Source organism: Lontra canadensis, unplaced genomic scaffold (genome assembly GCF_010015895.1).
Source record: "Lontra canadensis isolate GAN:19392208 unplaced genomic scaffold, GSC_riverotter_1.0 scaffold64, whole genome shotgun sequence".
NCBI classification, from domain to species: Eukaryota; Metazoa; Chordata; class Mammalia; order Carnivora; family Mustelidae; genus Lontra; species Lontra canadensis.
Window position 1 is genome coordinate 11,770,392 of NW_022631058.1, and position 18,933 is coordinate 11,789,324.

The 18,933-nt window shown below is 37.3% G+C and overlaps 1 protein-coding gene across 3 annotated transcripts in view; it reads left to right on the forward strand.

The window, feature by feature from the left end:
- Window positions 1-5,511, forward strand: part of CPSF2 (cleavage and polyadenylation specific factor 2) — a 30,507-nt gene extending 24,996 nt beyond the window's left edge. For all 3 annotated transcript variants that reach the window (XM_032878670.1, XM_032878672.1, XM_032878671.1), the window contains 4 exons: window positions 1,443-1,668; window positions 2,776-3,075; window positions 4,448-4,582; window positions 4,985-5,511. In XM_032878670.1, the coding sequence (XP_032734561.1) occupies window positions 1,443-1,668; window positions 2,776-3,075; window positions 4,448-4,582; window positions 4,985-5,077 (754 nt within the window). In that variant the 3' untranslated portion in view covers window positions 5,078-5,511. The remainder of the gene's footprint in view (window positions 1-1,442; window positions 1,669-2,775; window positions 3,076-4,447; window positions 4,583-4,984) is intronic.
- Window positions 5,512-18,933: the final 13,422 nt, after the last annotated feature.

Consider the following 18,933-nt stretch of genomic DNA (forward strand, 5'->3'; position numbering starts at 1 on the left):
CCATGCAAAGACCTGTGAAGTATGGTGGCATTTTGTTTTCATTAATGGTATTTGAATTCCAGTGTGATTGAATGGGTGGTGAGGTGGGGTTTAAACATTAAATTATATATTTATACAAAGAAACATCCTGGCCTTTTTTTTTTTTTTTTTTTTAAGATTTTATTTATTTATTTGACAGAGATCACAACAAGTAGGCAGAGAGGCAGGCAGAGGGTGGTGGGAGAAGCAGGCTCCCTGCTGAGCAGGGAGCCCAATGCGGGGCTCTATCCCAGGACCCTGGGATCATGACCTGAGCCAAAGGCAGAGGCTTTAACCCACTGAGCCGCCTAGGCGCCCCACATTCTGGCCTTTCTATTAAGTCTGGTAGCATGTGAACTTACGCAGGTCACAAGTTTAATTTTTCTAAGTGTTCATAAACATACTCCTTAAACATCTCTAGGGCCCCAATGTCTTAAAATTGTTACTATAACCTGAAGTAGTAAATAAACCTTTTTTTGTTTGTTACAGCTTGTAACAGCAGTAAATCAACATTCTGGAATTTTTTTTAAGTCATTAGAGAGCACAGTGGTTTATTTGTCTAGTGCTATTCTTTAGTATGTATTTTTGGGTATAGCTGATATCTGAATAATGCATATTAACAGTATCAGAAAATTCTCTCCTGAATGGCTGTATCAGTTTATATTTTTGCTAGTGGAGCAGAAGGCTTTTTTCATCCCTGTTTCCCTAACAACATTTGGCATTATCTAATTCTAAAGCTTTCCAGCCTGGTAGGTATAGAGTAACATATCACTATTGTTTAAATTTGTCTTACTGTGGTTATTAGTTTATCTTCTTCAAATGCTTCTTACCTTTTTTGTCTTCTGTGAATTCCAAGTGCGTGGCCTTCGTGCATTTTTCTCTAGAGGTTGCTGCCTTTTTGTTACTTGCAGGGGTTCATTGTATATTTTGGATATTAGCCCTGGTTGGTTTCAGACAATGCAAATATCCTCTCCCATTGTGTTACTTATTTATAAGAGTTGTCCATGGTCTACTTTGTTTAAAAATACCTTTAATTTTGATGTAATGAAATAATATTTTCTATTACAGTTTTGTGATCACATAAAGAAGTCCCTCCTTGTCCATGATCACAAACATAATTTGTACATCTTATTTTATTAAATTTAAATCTTTACATTTCTCTTTTACGGTTTCAACTCAACCTGCTGTTGTATGTGACATTAGATCAGGATCTAGGTTTATTTTTCTTTATATAGTGAGTTATTTTTTTTCTAAGAGCTACTGAATAATCCCATTCAAATACATATCAGCAGTATGACACATGTATTCCTAAAATCCTCATTTTATATATCCTATACATTTCTTTCCTGATGAAAGCCATTAATAACCTGGTTTTGGAGTTAACTTATAGAAAAATAAGTTTGAATTATCCTATCTAATTACAGAGCCAGGGTTACTTATATAGACTATGAAGGACGCTCTGATGGAGATTCCATTAAAAAGATTATTAATCAGATGAAACCACGACAGCTGATCATTGTCCACGGACCACCAGAGGCTAGTCAGGATCTCGCAGAGTGCTGTCGTGCATTCGGTGGGAAAGATATTAAAGTGTACATGCCAAAGCTACACGAAACAGTTGATGCCACTAGTGAAACTCACATCTACCAGGTAAGTGCACTGGCATTTGAGCCACACAGAAACAAAGACTTTTTGTTGCAGATGAGGACAGGTATATTAGGAATTCAGTGGTGAGTGAGACAGACATGGTCCCCTTGTCTTAGTAGATCTTACGGTCTATGGGGCTTATAATAAGGAAAGATCATTTATCACATTGTTATTACCTCTGATGGAGGAAGTATAGGATGTTGTGAGACCCCAGCCCAGATTTGGAAGCTTAGAAGAGATTTCCCAGAGGCAGTGATAACTAAGCTGACGCCTAACAGATGTTTAGATCAGTCATCAGGGTGGTATAGAGAGGGGGAAAGGGTATTCCAGGCAGAGGGAACAGCATTTGCAGAAGTGTGAAGGTGAGGGGAATGGGGAGTATTCAGGAATTCAGATGTTTTATAAAAATTCACTGATGTCAAGGGTCTATTCCTAATTGAAAAAAAAAATGGAGGCAGGTATAAAAAAATAGGAGTAGCACAGAGGAGAGGTTAGATTTTTATCTGGTGGGGGGCAGGGGGGATGGTGTCAGTTAAAGCAAGAGCGATGTCTGGATTTGGTTGGAAAAAATGGGTTGGAATTCACCAGGCAGCAAAGTTATTCTGGGCAGAAAAGAGGAAGCAGCGTTCCAAGAATAAGGATGTGTGAATTCATGGTAATGAAGGAAACAGTAAGCAATTCAGTACTCCTGAAGAGCGGCAACCACTAGAGGATGAGGCTTATCAGTGGTTCTCAATGTTGGCTGCACATGAGAACCATCTGGGGAACTTGGAAGGTGGTGGGGGGACTCAGTGCTCTGGATTTAGTCTCACCATTTGTGTTGGAAGTCACTGAAGGTAGTAGAACCTGGCATTAACATGTATTTTAAGAAATTGCCGTGTGATCCCAGGGTGCAACCAAGGGTTAAGAACCTTTTGGGAAGTAGACAGGGGTCCTAATGATTTCACAGGTCACTAGGTCATTACCAGTCACAGTGAAGATCAGACGAGTGAAAGATTTTCGAATCTTAATAAGCATTACCAGAATTAGGAAATAATAATAACTGGCTATATTTTGTTGTTAATTTATACTCAGGGTTTCATCTCTCCCTCCCTTTTGCATCGTGTCTAGGTGAGATTGAAAGATTCACTTGTCAGCTCCCTTCAGTTTTGCAAGGCAAAAGATGCCGAATTAGCTTGGATAGATGGTGTCTTGGATATGAGAGTTTCCAAAGTGGACACAGGAGTTATTTTAGAAGAAGGAGAACTGAAGGATGATGGAGAGGACTCAGAAATGCAAGTGGACGCTCCTTCGGATTCCAGCGTTATAGCACAACAGAAGGCCATGAAGAGTCTTTTCGGGGATGATGAGAAAGAGACAGGTGAAGAGAGCGAGATCATTCCAACCTTGGAACCCTTACCCCCCCACGAGGTAAACACGCACATGCTGCTTCTGTCTCTTCCTTAATTTGCCATCCTTTGAATTTTTCTTTTATGTTTTTAATTCTAAAATATGTTCTTGGGGGCAACCTGGGTGGCTCAGTGGGTTAAGGCCTCTGCCTTCGGCTTGGGTCATAATCCTAGGGTCCTGGGATTGAGCCCCGAATCGGGCTCTCTGCTCGGAAGGGAGCCTGCTTCCCCCTCTCTCTCTGCCTGCTTACTTGTGATCTTTGTCTGTCAAATAAATAAATAAAAATCTTAAAAAAAAATAAAAATAAAAATACGTGTTTGGTGTAGGCTGATTTTGGAGTTTTAGAAAGTGATTACTTAAGATGTGGTTGTGTGTGTGTATATCCTGGATGACAAGGGAATGATAATTTAAAGGAAATTTTAACAAATATTATAAGATACATTATTGTTTCATGATTTATTTTTTCAGTATTTAAATTTTGATTGTGAGGATTATATCACATACCTGCTTCCAGTCAGAAGATTTATAGTTTTCTAAGACTGAAACTCTTGTCCTCCATTTTTGTATGTTGTCAATTCAGCTGAAATCATTTTTGGTTTTGATATAGTTAGAAATCTTTTATTAAACGCAGATAAATTTTTAATTTAGTATTTACATGTACTCAGGAGATAACACTAATTAGCAAAGATTTCTGGTAATTAACTTACAACAGCAGTGTTAAAACTGTGTCAACAGAGTCCTGTGTGCATGTCAGGGGACTCCAGGCTTTCTGTGCAGTAAGGAGTAGAGGGACAGCCTCTGTCACTAGATTCCCTTCTAGTGATGATCTTGAGATTGGGGGAGGAATAAGAATCTTTTTTTCTGTGTGTGCTAAAGCTAGTGCTCTTCAAGGCAATTTCCAAGTAGCAGCAATAGGTTGAGCCGCTTGTTTTTCTGATTCTAAAACCTTTTGGCATTCACTCTCAGGGAGAAGGGAAGGTGAAAGTGGGATCAGGGGAGAACACCCCTCAGAACTAAGTGAAGGAGTTGGATCTAGAAAACCGAGTTTTTGGTTCAGTTTTGCCTACTGGCACTCTCCTTGACCCCCTCAGGCAAGTGGGTGAGTGGAGAGCGTCACATCAGCAAATGTCTGTTTCTGTGAGGCGTGACTAATAAAAATTGATTGGGAAACATTCAGAAAATCTGAAGGGCTTTGTAATGTTAAATAAGGAGGTAAAATTCAGAATAACAACTTGGAGTGTGATTTACAGCCTTCATACGATCTGTCAGAGGTCTTCAGAGAATGACAGAAAGTATCTTAGAGATCCTGTGTTAGTTACTTCACTTTATTCAGTACAGCTGTGTGTCTGCTGTTTTATCTGAAGTGATTCTTTCCCCTTTAACCTTCTCTAAGGTTCCTGGACATCAGTCAGTTTTTATGAACGAACCAAGACTGTCAGACTTCAAGCAAGTTCTTTTACGGGAGGGGATTCAAGCTGAATTTGTAGGAGGTGTACTTGTTTGCAACAACCAAGTAGCAGTCCGTAGAGTAAGTGTGTTTTTAATGAGGGATGAGTTGAACAAGTACTTCCTTCTGATGCGTTGCCATTTTGAATTCTGTAATTCTTGACTGGTAGTTTCACAAACTGGAGACCATAATTTATATTCATAATGATGACCTTGAAGGCTTTTAAAAGGGACTGTCAAAGAAATGATGTATAATTTTATTGTAAATTTTTATTATTTGAATTCTGACATTTACATGTCTATGTTAGATTCATGACTCGAATGTTCTATCCGTGTTCTATGCAGAGCAACCCATTCCAGACCAATCACCAAATAACCCAGTTAATATATCTTGTTTATTATGTCTGCATATTGATGATTAGGAAATGTGCTAAAGAGTTTTTTTTGTTTTTTTGTTTTTTTTTTTTTTACTTTTACTTTCTAGACGGAAACTGGACGCATTGGATTAGAAGGCTGCCTTTGTCAAGATTTTTATAGGATAAGAGACCTTTTATATGAACAGTATGCCATTGTGTAAAGGACATGATGTCAAGAAGTATCTGTTTGACCTTTCTAAGAAAAAGCATTCTTATACTAAGCTTTTCCTTTTTTGTTTTGTAACATACAAAAAGAATTGCCAGCAAAATTTAACATGCATTAGTTTTTTTTAAAAAAGTGTAAATATAGTCCATTTTGCTAATGTTTAAGTGAGCATTCTACCTTTTGGCTTTCAGAGTGATAGAGATCCTAACAAGTATGCAGGCCAGAGAATTGAGGGTGATTGGTTTCCTCTACATACCCCCTATTCTAGAAGGGCTTTTTACTTGAATAAAACAATGCAACTTAGCAAACCAGCTCATGGCCTTAGAGAAACATGTTTGCATGTTGTGAGTTCTTGCAAACGGTTTCTTACATTTTGTGGAATGAAAAGTGAGAATTATTTAGAAAAGATGTGCTATATAAAAAGAAAAATTTTGAGGCCTATGTGTTTAAAAAACAAAAAACAGTTTGTGCTCTAACTGTTCTTTGGAATTCTGATAGGCCGTTGTCTTCACATGGGGCATATCTCCTTACCCTACCTGTATTTCCCAGCTCTTCAGTCTACTGGAAGGTGGTGCACATTTGATTCAGAAATCAGTTTTTATTTCTCCCATTTTTTGTTTTATCAAGATGTTGTTCAGTTAGAACTACAGCACCATCCTTTGAATACACATAATGCAAAAGAACTCCTTGCCATGTTACACTCTTAAGGATTCTCTATGCAGTTTAGCTATCAGCTAGGTTACTTATTGGAGACCCCTCAGTGCTGTTTTTAAGGAAACAGATGTTGAACATCATTTTATAAGGTAATAGTATAATTTAATCAAAAGGTATAAATGTTTCATCTCTTAGGCTTGCTCCCTCCTAAGGTTGCTGAAGCAGTGGATGGATTTTATACACCTAAATACAAAAATAATACTGAAGTTGGTTAAGGTCATCCTTTCTGTGTTCCTGTCTTTCTTGGGGCTGGCAGCCCTGGTACAGTATAAGCCACTTGTGTTTAAGAGTAAAAACTGAACATATGCAATTTTCATTGAACCTAAAAATGAAAATCATGTTACCCTCTTGTAATCTGCTGATGCTTTTTCATGTGTAGCTTGATTGTGGCCGTCCTTGATCTTTATTTCTTAAGTATTTAAGCCCTCTTCCACATACTTAGCATCTTTAGAAGGATCATTCCTGTTTAACTTATATGGATCTATGTATAGTATAGTACTACCCAATGATATCAGACTGGGATTAATATTTTATTTCAAAGCTGATGGAGAGTTCATTGTGGATTATAGTGCTAACACAAAGTTACAGTCTTCTGATACCAAAAATCATAATGCAAAACAACATTACAGAAGGTGATGATAAAGAGTATTTTTTTTTTTTTGGAGAGCTTTGAAAAAATTTCACATAAATTCTTGTTACTGAAGAGAGTAAGCCTGGAATCCTATTTATATTCCAGGGGAAAGAAAGTCTGCATTTGTTACATGGCTTGAAGCATCTGGTTATACATATTATATTGCAATACTGATACTGAAAAATTGTTGCTCGCTTAGCCTTCTTATTGTCCTATGAAGAAGGAATTAAATTTCAAAGTACTGCTTGAAGACGGCTGTGTGAATGTCATTGCAAGAGCAAAACTTTGACCTGTTTCTGGATGACAGAATTGCTAAAATTTCAAAAGGAAGACATTTGTTTAGCTTTAGTCACTTAAGAAAAATATAAATTCAAAAAACAAATCATGAACTCAGAGGAACTTTCAGATTTTGTTTAGAGGCAAATTAAATACAAGTGGACGATCAACTGATATGTATAAATAATTTGGTTAAAAAGAAATTTTATTGTAGTATTTGTTATAATGGATTATAAATGTCAAGTATCATTGCAAATGTTTCTATTTTCATGAACCAGTAGGTGGTCTGAAATAGAAGTGAGGAAATCAATTTTCTAAGGAGGGCCTTTTATAAAAAAAATTGAAATTCACATACCATAAAGTTCACTATTTTAAAGTATATAATTCATTGGGTTTAGTATATGTAGAGTTGTGCAACCCTTACCACTCTAATTCCAGCACATTTTCATCCTCCCCAAAAGGAGCTCTATACCCATTAGCAGTCACTTCCCATTTTCCCTTCATCTCAGCCCCAGGCAACCGTCAGTTTATTTTCTGTCTGTATGGATTTGCCTATTCTGAGTATTTCATAAAAATGGAATCCTACAATATGTGGCCTTTTGTGTCTGACTTCTTTCGCTTTGTATAGTATTTCCAAAATTGATATTACAGCCTGTATCAGCATCCTTTATGCGGTTGAACAATACTCCATTGTGTGGATACACCACATCTTGTTTATCCATTCTTCAGTTTATGGACATTGGGTTGTTTCCACCTTTTGGCTCTTAGAAACAATGCTGCCATGAACATTCCTATCAAGTTTTTTATGTGGATGTATGTTTTTAGCTTTGGGAGGTTTATACCTAAAAGTAGAATTGCTGGGTAATAAATACGGTAACTCTTGAGAAACTGTCAGTTTTCCAAACTTTATTTCTAAACTACTTCCCAAAATGCCTATACTATTTTACATTCCCACCAGCGGGTTGCGAGGATTCCAGTTTCTCCGCATCCTTGGTGACACTTGTTACTCCCTCTGTTTTTTATTTTAATCATCCTAGTGTGTGTGTAGAGGTTTTCATTTGAATTTCCTTAATGACTAATGATAATGAGCATCTATTCTGTGCTTATTGGCCATTTGCATGTCTTTAGAGAAAGGTCTGTTCAGATTCTCCTGCCTATTTTTTAGTTATCTTTTTTTGTTGTTGAATTAGTTAGTAGTTTCTAAATAAAGTTTGGATACTTAAATCCTTATCAGATATGTGATTTGCAAACATTTTCCCCATTCTTTGTTTTTCACTGTCTTAATTGTGTCCTTTGTAGCATAAAAGTTTTTAATTTTGATGAATTATGCTTTATGCTTTTTTCTTTTGGTTCCATGTGCTGTTGGTGTCATATCTTAGAAACCATTGCTTCATCCAGAGTCACAAAGATTTATACCTGTTTTTTTCCTATGAGTTTTATAGTTTAAACTCTTGAAGTCCTCAAATTCTTTAGAGTTAATTTTTGTATATGGTTTGAGGTAGGGGTTCAATTTCATTCTTTCGCCTGTGGCTATCCAATTGTCCCAGCATGGTTTATCACCTTTGTTGAAAATCCATTGCTCATAAATGTTTGAGTTTGTTCTTGGACTCTCAGTTCTATCTCATTGATTTATGTAATACATCCTTTTGCCAGTACCACCTTGTCTGGATTCCTGTTTATTAAGTTTTGCGATTGGCAAGTGTGAGTCCTCCAACTTTGTTCTCTTTCAAGATTGTTTTGATTTTTCTGGTTCTCTTTGAATGTCAGTGTGAATTTTAGAATCAGCTTATCAGGGTCTGCAGGAAAACCCATAGGGGAGAAAAAAAGTAGTTGAAATTTACAGCTTAAAATCATACGGTGTTACAGCTGAGGAAGACTGGGATTCATCTAGTTCAGCTCACTTATTTTACTTTTGGATGAATCGGCCTCAGGAAGGGAAGGGATTTGCTTGGGAGCCTCATAGCCGGTCAGAGTGGAAACAGGACCCAGCTTTATAGAATCCCTTCATTGATCTAGAATCCTTACAGAATGCACTGAACCCTAAAATAAGTGTGTTGAACTAGATAAGTTCCACAGTCCCTACTGTAACATTATGAGGTATAAGGCTATAAATTTCAACTACTTGTCTTCTGCACTGGCTCTGTTTTCGTTTCTTAGTTTATATTCACTTTGCGTAAATACTAGTGATTAGTACTTTAGCGATTGAGAGGTTGACTGTTCTGGTGCTACTTGTTCCTTGTCATCTCCTTCCCCTCTTATTCATCCATTCAACAACTACAGAATGAACATGAAAGTGAAGATGTAGTGGGAACTAGACAAGGAACATTCAGATCTGCCTACTTGAGCAGAGATCAATGAGGGGTAATTTTCTTCTCCTTTTGCCTATCTCTTTTAACTACCTTAGTTGCATTTATGAGAAAATACCCAAAATTCCCAAAATAAATAAACCAAGGATTTTGCTGGAAGTTGAGGGTATCTTTGTTCTCTCCTTTTTCTCCCCGCTCCACCCCTGCAGCGTGCACACACAGCTCTCTTTCTTGGGGGGAGGGTGCTTTTCATTTATGACTCAGGCATATTTCGTTTTACTTCTTGAAGTCAAAATATGATTTCAAGGAGCAAAATAGAAGTTTGGGGAGTTTTAAATTTCTCTTCACTGTAGTTGAAGTATATGTGCTTTCTTTTGTGAAATTGTTCATGGATTCCATGGGTCCTGCTCAAATTTTTGATACTGAGTGATAATCTCAAGTGGAGAATGTATAAAGGATTCATAAAGTCTTACTACATCATTTTGAGTTTTTCTTGATTGTAATGTTAATATTCAACTGATCATATTTCCTTTTTTCCTCTGAAAATTTTGTTTTTAAGGCTCGGCTAAATTGTACATTCACAACTAGTGAAGTCCTTCAAACAAATCTGTTTTTATTTTATTTTATTTTTTATTTTATAAAAAGCTGTTTTTATTCCAAGGGTGCTGCTGCAGTCCTCGTTTTTAATATTTTGGGAGCTCTCTTTTCTCTTTAGATTCATTTACCAAGCTTATGAGGAATGTAAATTATTTTAGAAACAGCTTGCAGTCTTGACCCAACATGACATTATCACTTGACTCTAAATGATGGGGGTGGGGGGGGAAATTAAAAAAAAAAAAAAAAAAAAAAACCCTCTTCTATAGACAGACATTTGCTACCATTGGAGATTTTTTATATTAAACACTTAATTCCAAACTATAATTAAAAGCAGAATATACCAGAAATCATAAAGATAATCTAATTTCTAACACAAGTCATGGTTTAGGTTAAATTTCATATTTAAATAATAAAGGATATAAGTCTCTAATGAGACTGTGTAAATCCTTTATCAGTTATGAGAAAAAATTACTTGAATGTACAGGGCTCAAATTCTCAAGGTTTTTCAGTATCATATATGTGACTTTTTTTTTCCAAAGAGATAAACTACTGTAAGAAGAAGCATGTTTAATGAAGATTCAGAATATTGTACATTGTTAACTATTAAGTAGGATTTTATTATCTACATTAGTGTCCATTCAGAAAAGCTTCTTCCACATTTATTTCAGCTACTCTTTTGAATAGTTTACCTGAGATAATGAAAGCATCAAGCAGAGATTTCTCCAGTAGAATAAAAACCAGTATAATAAATTACTTGTAGCTGAAAGATCACTTTGTATATATTTCATTCTTTAACTTACTTTGAAATAATTTTAAACTGATAGAAAATTTACAGTAATTTAAAAAGTTATATATCACTTCTGTTAACATTTTGCCCTATTTACCTTATTCTCTCCATAATTTTTTAACTATTTGATACTAAGTTGTGGTTATGATGTCCCATTAGCCATAACTAGAGTAATTCCATCAAAATCAGGAAACCAGTACTTATAAAATTCTACCATTTAATCTACAGACCCCCATGCAAATGCTACCATTTACTCTAAAAATGCCCTTAAGATAATCCTTGCATTTTTGCTCCAGGGTCCTGTCCACGGTGCTGCATGTGCTTGGTTAGGTTTTCCCTCCTCTTTTCCACAACCTGGAGCACTTCCTCGGTTTCTCCTTCTTTAACAAGATTTTTTAAAGACCTTGATATTTTTGAAGAGGGCTGCCTCGTTACTTTGTAGGATGAACCCTTACATTGGGGTTGTCTGATGCCTCATGGTTAGAATCTGGTTATGAATGTTTGGCAGGAAAAGCAGAGAAACGATGCTGTGTTCTCTGTGTTCTATCAGGAGGCGTTTGGTGTCTGTTTTTGCAGTTACAAGTGATGTTAATTGCTAATAACTGGTTATGTCTGCAAGGGTTTTCCACTGTGAAGTTAATAAGTATCTTGTACTTATTAATTAATGAGGAATAAGTGTCTTGTGGGGAGCTGCTTTGGGACTATATCAATATCTGTTTTTGTAAAATATTTATCCTCTGGTTTTAGCATCCATCGATGATTCTTATCTGAATCGGACATTGCCAAATGGTGGCTTTCTAATTATACTCTTGCCATCTACATGTAATGGGCATTCTAGTGTCATACTTTATCTTCTCTCCCACTTATTTATTTATGGCAGTATGGAACATGGATGCTGTTTGATAATCTACAAACTAACGTGATTGATTCTCAGTCTCCAGTTTCCTTAGATCTGGCTAGTGGGAGCACTCTCAAGCTGGCTTCTGTGTTCTTGAACATGGCCTCAGGTTCTTTTTTCCTTTTTTAAAAAATTTTTGTGAAAAAAACAACATTACATCATCTTAACCATTTCATGTGTACAGTTCAGTAGAGTTAAGTGTATTCATGTTGTTGTGCAACAGAGCACTTGCACTTTTCCGTCTTGCAACACTGCGTCTCCATACCCCTTAAGCACTAACCCCCAGGCCCTCCTCCCAGCCCTAGGTAACCACCTTTCTCCTTTGTTTCTGTGATTTTTGACTGCTTTAGATTGTGAGTGGAACCATAGAGTATCTTTTTTGTGACTAGCTAATTTCACTCAGCATAAATGTCCTCTGGGCTCACCCATACTGTAGTTTGTGACAGGATTTCCTTCCTTTTTACTTAAAAATTTTCCTTCCTTTTTAAGGCTGTATTTTTCATTGTATGGATATACCACTTTTTTTTCTTTTTTCTTTTTTTTTTTTTAAAGATTTTATTTATTTATTTGACAGAGATCACAAGTAGGCAGAGAGGCAGGCAGAGAGAGAGGAGGAAGCAGGCTTCCTGCCGAGCAGAGAGCCCGATGCGGGGCTCGATCCCAGGACCCTGGGATCATGACCTGAACCAAAGGCAGAGGCTTTAACCCACTGAGCCATCCAGGCGCCCCTCTTTTTCTTTTTTAATTTAAAGATTTTTATTTATTTGACAGAGCGATCACAAGTAGGCAGAGAGGCAGGCAGAGAGAGAGAGGGAAGCAGGCTCCCTGCTGAGCAGAGAGCTGGATGCGGGGCTTAATCCCAGGACCCTGAGACCATGACCTGAGCCGAAGGCAGAGGCTTTAACCCACTGAGCCACCCAGGCGCCCTATACCACATTTTCTCTATCCATTTATCTGTCAATGGACATTTGCGTCACTTCTCCCCCTTTGCTGTTATGGCTCATGCTGTGATGAATGTGGGTGTGCAAATATCTCTTGGAGATGTGGCTTTCAATTCTCTGAGCTATGTATCCAGTGGAGTTGCTGGGTCATATAGTAATTCTATTTTTAAGTTTTTGAGGAACTTCTAGTTTTCCATAATGGCTCCCTGGTTCTTTGCACCTATTCTCCCTTTTAGGCACCACAAGGTATTATAGGTTCCATCTTGTATTATTCCTATCCCAACCTGGGATCAGATGTTTCTCCAAAGAGTCCTGTTTTGGTTTAGTGGAGAATGGTATTTACTTTTTTTTTTTTTTTTTAAGAGCAAGAGAGAGGTGAGAGGGTGCAGAGGGAGGCAGAGAGAGACTCAAGCAGCCCGATGCGGGGGCTCCATCTCACAACTCTGGGATCATGACCTGAGCCAAAATCAAGAGTCAGTTGCTTACGTGACTGAGCCACCCAGGTGCCCCAGTGGAGAATGGTATTTAGAAACAAGATCTGGGTGCTGGGTTGTGCTCATTGCCACTGTGCTATCATTGCTGCCAGGTCTTCTGAGCAGAGTAGGGAATATACACATCCATGTTTGCTCCTCATTCACCCATCTCTATATATTAAAAACTATACGTGCACACAGATCTCCAATTCCTCTTCCACAAGTTCTATTCTAGTCCCTCCCCCCTGTTATTTTTACCTCCTTTACCCTATAGTAAAAAATATGGCTCCCATAGTCCTCAGTACATTCACTTATTCACGCCCCCTGTGATTAACCAGTCTGACCACAGGTCTGCCTGCTTTCCTCCCAGTCCCTTGCACCTGGCTGCCATGACTCAAGTGTCTTCCCATCCTTTTTTTTATTATTAATTTTATTAACATATAATGTATTACTTGCCTCAGGGGTACAGGTCTGTGAATTGTCAGGTTTACACCTTTCACAGCACTCACCATAGCTCATACCCTCCCCAATGTCCATCACCCCACCCCCCTCTCCCTCCCCCCAGCAGCCCTCAGTTTGTTTTGTGAGATTAAGAGTCTCTTATGGTTTGTCTCCCTCCCGATCCCATCTTGTTTCATTTTTCCCTTCCCTACCCCCTAATCCCCCACTCTACCTCTCAAATTCCTCATATCAGCGAGTTCATATGATAATTGTCTTTCTCTGATTGACTTATTTTGCTCAGCATAATACCCTCTAGTTCCGTCCACGTCATTGCAAATGGCAAGATTTCTTTTGATGGCTGCATCGTATTCCATTGTGTATACATATACCACATCTTCTTTATCCATTCATCTGTTGATGGACATCTACATTCTTTCCATAGTTTGGCTCTTGTGGACATTGCTGCTATAAACATTCGGGTGCACGTGCCCCTTTGGATCACTACATTTGTATCTTTAGGGTAAATACCCAGTAGTGCGATTGCTGGGTTGTAGGGTAGCTCTATTTTTAACTTTTTGAGGAACCTCCATGCTGTTTTCCAGAGTGACTGCACCAGCTTGCATTCCCACCAACAGTCTAGGAGGGTTCCCCTTTCTCCGCATCCTCTCCAACATCTGTCATTTCCTGACATTAATTTTAGCCATTCTGACTGTTGTGAGGTAGTATCTTATTGTGATTTTGATTTGTATTTCCCTGATGCTGAGTGATGTTGAACATTTTTTCATGTGTCTGTTGGCCATCTGGATGTCTTCTTTGCAGAAATGTCTGTTCATGTCCTCTGCCCATTTCTTGATTGGATTATTTGTTCTTTGGGTGTTGAGTTTGAAAAGTTCTTTATAGATTTTGGATACTAGCCCTTTATCTGATAGGTCGTTTGCAAATATCTTCTCCCATTCTGTCAGTTGTCTTTGGTTTTGTTAACTGTTTCCTTTGCTGTGCAAAAGCTTTTGATCTTGGTGAAGTCCCAATAGTTCATTTTTGCCCTTGCTTCCCTTGCCTTTGGCGATGTTCCTAGGAAGAAGTTGCTGTGGCTGAGGTCGAAGAGGTGGCTGCTTGTGTTCTCCTCAAGGATGTTGATGGATTCCTGTCTCACGTTGTGGTCTTTCATCCACTTGGAGTCTTTTTTGTGTGTGGTGTAAGGAAATGGTCCAGTTTCATTTTTCTGTATGTGGCTGTCCAATATTCCCACATCATTTGTTGAAGGGACTGTCTTTTTTCCATTGGACATTCTTTCCTGCTTTGTCACAGATTAGTTGGCCATAGAGTTGAGGGTCTATTTCTGGGCTCTCTATTCTGTTCCATTGATCTATGTGTCTGTTTTTGTGCCAGTACCATGCTGTCTTGATGATGACAGCTTTGTAATAGAGCTTGAAGTCCGGGATTGTGATGCCACCAACTTTGGCTTTCTTTTTCAACATTCCTCTGGCTACTCGGGGTCTTTTCTGGTTCCATATAAATTTTAGGCTTATTTGTTCCATTTCTCTGAAAAAAATTGATGGTATTTTGATAGGGATTGCATTAAATGTGTGGTTTGCTTTAGGTAGCATAGACATTTTCACAATATTCTTCCAACCCATGAGCATGGAACATTTTTCCATTTCTTTGTGTCTTCCTCAATTTCTTTCATGAGTACTTTATAGTTTTCTGAGAGCAGATTCTTTGCCTCTTTGATTAGGTGTATTCCTAGGTATCTTATGGTTTTCAGTGCCATTGTAAATGGGATCAACTCTTTAATTTCTCTTTCTTCTGTCTTGATGATAGTGTATAGAAATGCAACTGATTTCTGTGCATTGATTTTATATCCTGACACTTTACTGAATTCCTTTATGAGTTCTAGCAGTTTTGGAGTGGAGTCTTTTGGGTTTTCCACATAAAGTATCATATCATCTGCAAAGAGTGATAGTTTGACTTCTTCTTTGCTGATTTGGATGCCTTTAATTTCTTTTTGTTGTCTGATTGCTGAGGCTAGGACTTCTAGTACTATGTTGAATAGCAGTGGTGATAGTGGACATCCCAGCCATCTTCCTTATCTTAGTGGAAGAGCTCTCAGTTTTTCCCCATTGAGAATGATATTCGCTGTGGGTTTTTTATAGATTGCTTTGATGATATTGATGATATGTACCCTCTATCCCTACACTTTGAAGAGTTTTGATCAGGAGGGGAGGCTGTATTTTGTCAAATGCTTTTTCAGCACCTATTGAGAGTATCATATGGTTCTTGTTCTTTCTTTCATTAATGTATTGTGTCACACTGATTTGCAGATGTTGAACCAACCTTGCAGCCCAGGAATAAATCCAACTTGGTCGTGGTGAATAGTCCTTTTAATGTACTGTTGGATCCTATTGGCTAGTATTTTGATGAGAATTTTCACACCTGTGTTCATCAAGGATATTGGCCTGTAATTCTCTTTTTTGATGGGGTCTTTGTCTGGTTTTGGGATCAAGGTAATGCTGGCCTCATAAAATGAGTTTGGAAGTTTCCCTTCCATTTCTATTTTTTGGAACAGTTTCAGGAGAATAGGTATCAATTCTTCTTTAAATGTTTGGTAGAATTCCCCTAGGAAGACATCTGTCCCTGGGCTCGTTTGTTGGGAGATTTTTGATGACTGCTTCAATCTCCTTTACTTTTTATGGGTCTGTTCAGGTTTTCTATTTCTTCCTGGTTCAGTTTTGGTAGTTTATACATCTCTAAGAATGCATCCATTTCTTCCGGATTGTCAGATTTGCTGGCATATAGTTGCTCATAATGTGTTATTATAATTGTTTGTATTTCTTTGGTGTTGGTTGTGATGTCTCCTCTTTCATTCATGATTTTATTTATTTGGGTCCTTTCTCTTTTCTTTTTGATAAGTCTGGCCAGGGGTTTATCAATCTTATTAATTCTTTCAAAGAACCAGCTTCTAGTTTTGTTGATTTGTTCTATTGTTCTTTGGTTTCTTTTTCATTGATTTCTTCTCTGATCTTTATGATTTCTCTTCTCCTGCTGGGTTTAGGCTTTCTTTGCTGTTTTTTTCTCCAGCTCTTTAGGTGTAGGGTTAGGTTGTGTACTTGAGACCTTTCTTATTTCTTGAGAAAGGCTTATATCGCTATATATTTTCCTCTCAGGACAGCCTGCTGCATCCCACATATTTTGAACAGTTGTGTTTTCATTATCATTTGTTTCCATGTATTTTTTCAATTCTTCGTTAATTTCCTGGTTGACCCATTCATTCTCTAGTAGGATGCTCTTTAGTCTCCATGTATTTGAGGTCTTTCCAACTTTCCTCTTATGATTGAGTTCTAGCCTCAGAGCATTGTGGTCTGAAAATATGCAGGGAATGATCCCAATCTTTTGGTACCTGTTGAGACCTGATTTGTGACCCAGGATGTGATCTATTCTGGAGAATGTTCCATGTGCACCAGAGAAGAATGTGTATTCTGTTGCTTTGGGATAGAATGTTCTGAATGTATCTGTGATGTCCATCTGGTTCAGTGTGTCATCTAAGGCCTTTATTTCCTTGTTGATCTTTTGCTTGGATGATCTGTCCATTTCAGTGAGGTCAGGTGTTAAAGTCCCCTACTATTATTGTATTATTGTTGATGTGTTTCTTTGATTTTTGTTATTAATTGGTTTATATAGTTGGCTGCTCCCATGTTAGGGGCATAGATATTTAAAATTGTTAGATCTCTTTTTTGGACACACCCTTTGAGTATGATATAGTGTCCTTCCTCATCTCTTATTATAATCTTTGGCTTAAAATCTAATTTATCTGATATAAGGATTGCTACCCCAGCTTTCTTTTGATGTCCATTAGCATGGTAAATTGTTTTCCACCCCCTCACTTTAAATCTGGAGGTGTCTTTGGGTATAAAATGAGTTTCCTGTAGACAGTATATCAATGGGTTTTGGTTTTTTATCCATTCTGATATCCTGTGTCTTTTGATTGGGGCATTTAGCCCATTTACATTCAGAGTAACTATTGAAAGATATGAATTTAGTGCCATTGTATTGCCTATAAGTTGACTGTTACTGTATATTGTCTCTGTTCTTCTACTACTTTTAGGCTCTCTCTTCGCTTAGAGGACCCCTTTCAATATTTCCTTTAGGGCTGGTTTGGTGTTTGCAAATTCTTTTAATTTTTGTTTGTCCTGGAACCTTTTTATCTCTCCTTCTATTTTCAGTGATAGCCTAGCTGGATAGAGTATTCTTGGCTGCATATTTTTCTGGATATATCATGTCAGTCCTTTCTGGCCTGCCAGGTCTCTGTGGAAAAGTCTGCTGCCAATCTAATATTTCTACCATTGTATGTTACTTCTTGTCCCGAGCTGCTTTCAGGATTTTCTCTTTGTCACTAAGACTTGTAAGTTTTGCTATTAGATGATGGGGTGTGGACCTATTTTTGTTTATTTTGAGGGGGGTTCTCTGTGCCTCCTGGATTTTGATGCTTGTTCCCTTTGCCATATTAGGGAAATTCTCTAGTATAATTCTCTCCAATATACCTTCTGCCCCCCTCTCTCTTTCTTCTTCTTCTGGAATCCCAATTATTCTAATATGGTTTCATCTTATGGTATCACTTATCTCTCGAATTCTCCCCTCATGGTCCAGTAGTTGTTTTTCTCTCTTTTGCTCAGCTTCTTTATTCCCCGTCATTTGGTCTTCTATATCACTAATTCTCTCTTCTGCCTCATTAATCCTAGCAGTAAGAGCCTCCATTCTTGGTTGCACCTCATTAATACTTTTTTTGATTTCAGCTTGGTTAGATTTTTGTTCTTTTATTTCTCCAGAAAGGGATTTTATTTCTCCAGACAGGTTTCTCTCAATATTTTCCATGCCTTTTTCGAGCCCAGCTAACACCTTGAGAATTGTCATTCTGAACTCTAGATCTGACATATTACCAATGTGGGTATTGATTAGGTCCCTAGCCATCAGTACTACTTCTTGTTCTTTTTTTTTGTGGTAAGATTTTCTGCCTTGTCATTTTATCCAGATAAGAATATATGAACGGAGGATAAAATACTAAAAGGGTGGCAAAGACACCAGAAAAATGTACACTAACCAAATAAGAGGAGACCCCAAATTGGGGGGGGGGGAGAAGAAAGTGGGTAAAAAGAAATTTAAAAAATATATATATATGTATATATATATTAGACTGGTGAATAGAACAGAGCCACACACTTGATTTTGGGTGTATTTTGGTCTCCAAGAAGAAATTACTTCCCAAAATTTTAAAGAAAGAAAAGCTTATATATATACAAAAATAAGGGTAAACACAATGAAGGGATGGAATATGACAGTAAAGTTGAAAATTAAAAAAAAAAGAAATTCTAAAAAAGGAATTGATAAGTTGGTTGGAAAAAGTAGGGGAAAAAAAAAAAAAGGAGAGAATGTGCTCAGGCTGGAGACTAGAACAAAGCCCTGTACTAGTTTTATGGTATATTTAATCTATTAGAAAATACTGTATCCCAAAATTTTTTAGAAAAAAAAAAAAAAAACCTTATATGTATACAAAAAATAAGGATAAATACAATTAAGGATAAAGTATGGCTATAATAATGAAGGTTTAAAAAGATTTTTTAAAAGAAAGGTATTGTTAAGATAAACTAGTTAAAAAATGTTAAAAGATGAAAGAGGAAAAGTTAGAAAAATTAGAATAAGAAAAAAAATTTTTAAGATTTTTTTTTTAATTTATTTGACAGAGAGAGAGAGATATCACAAGTAGGCAGAGAGGCAGGCAGAGAGAGGAGGAAG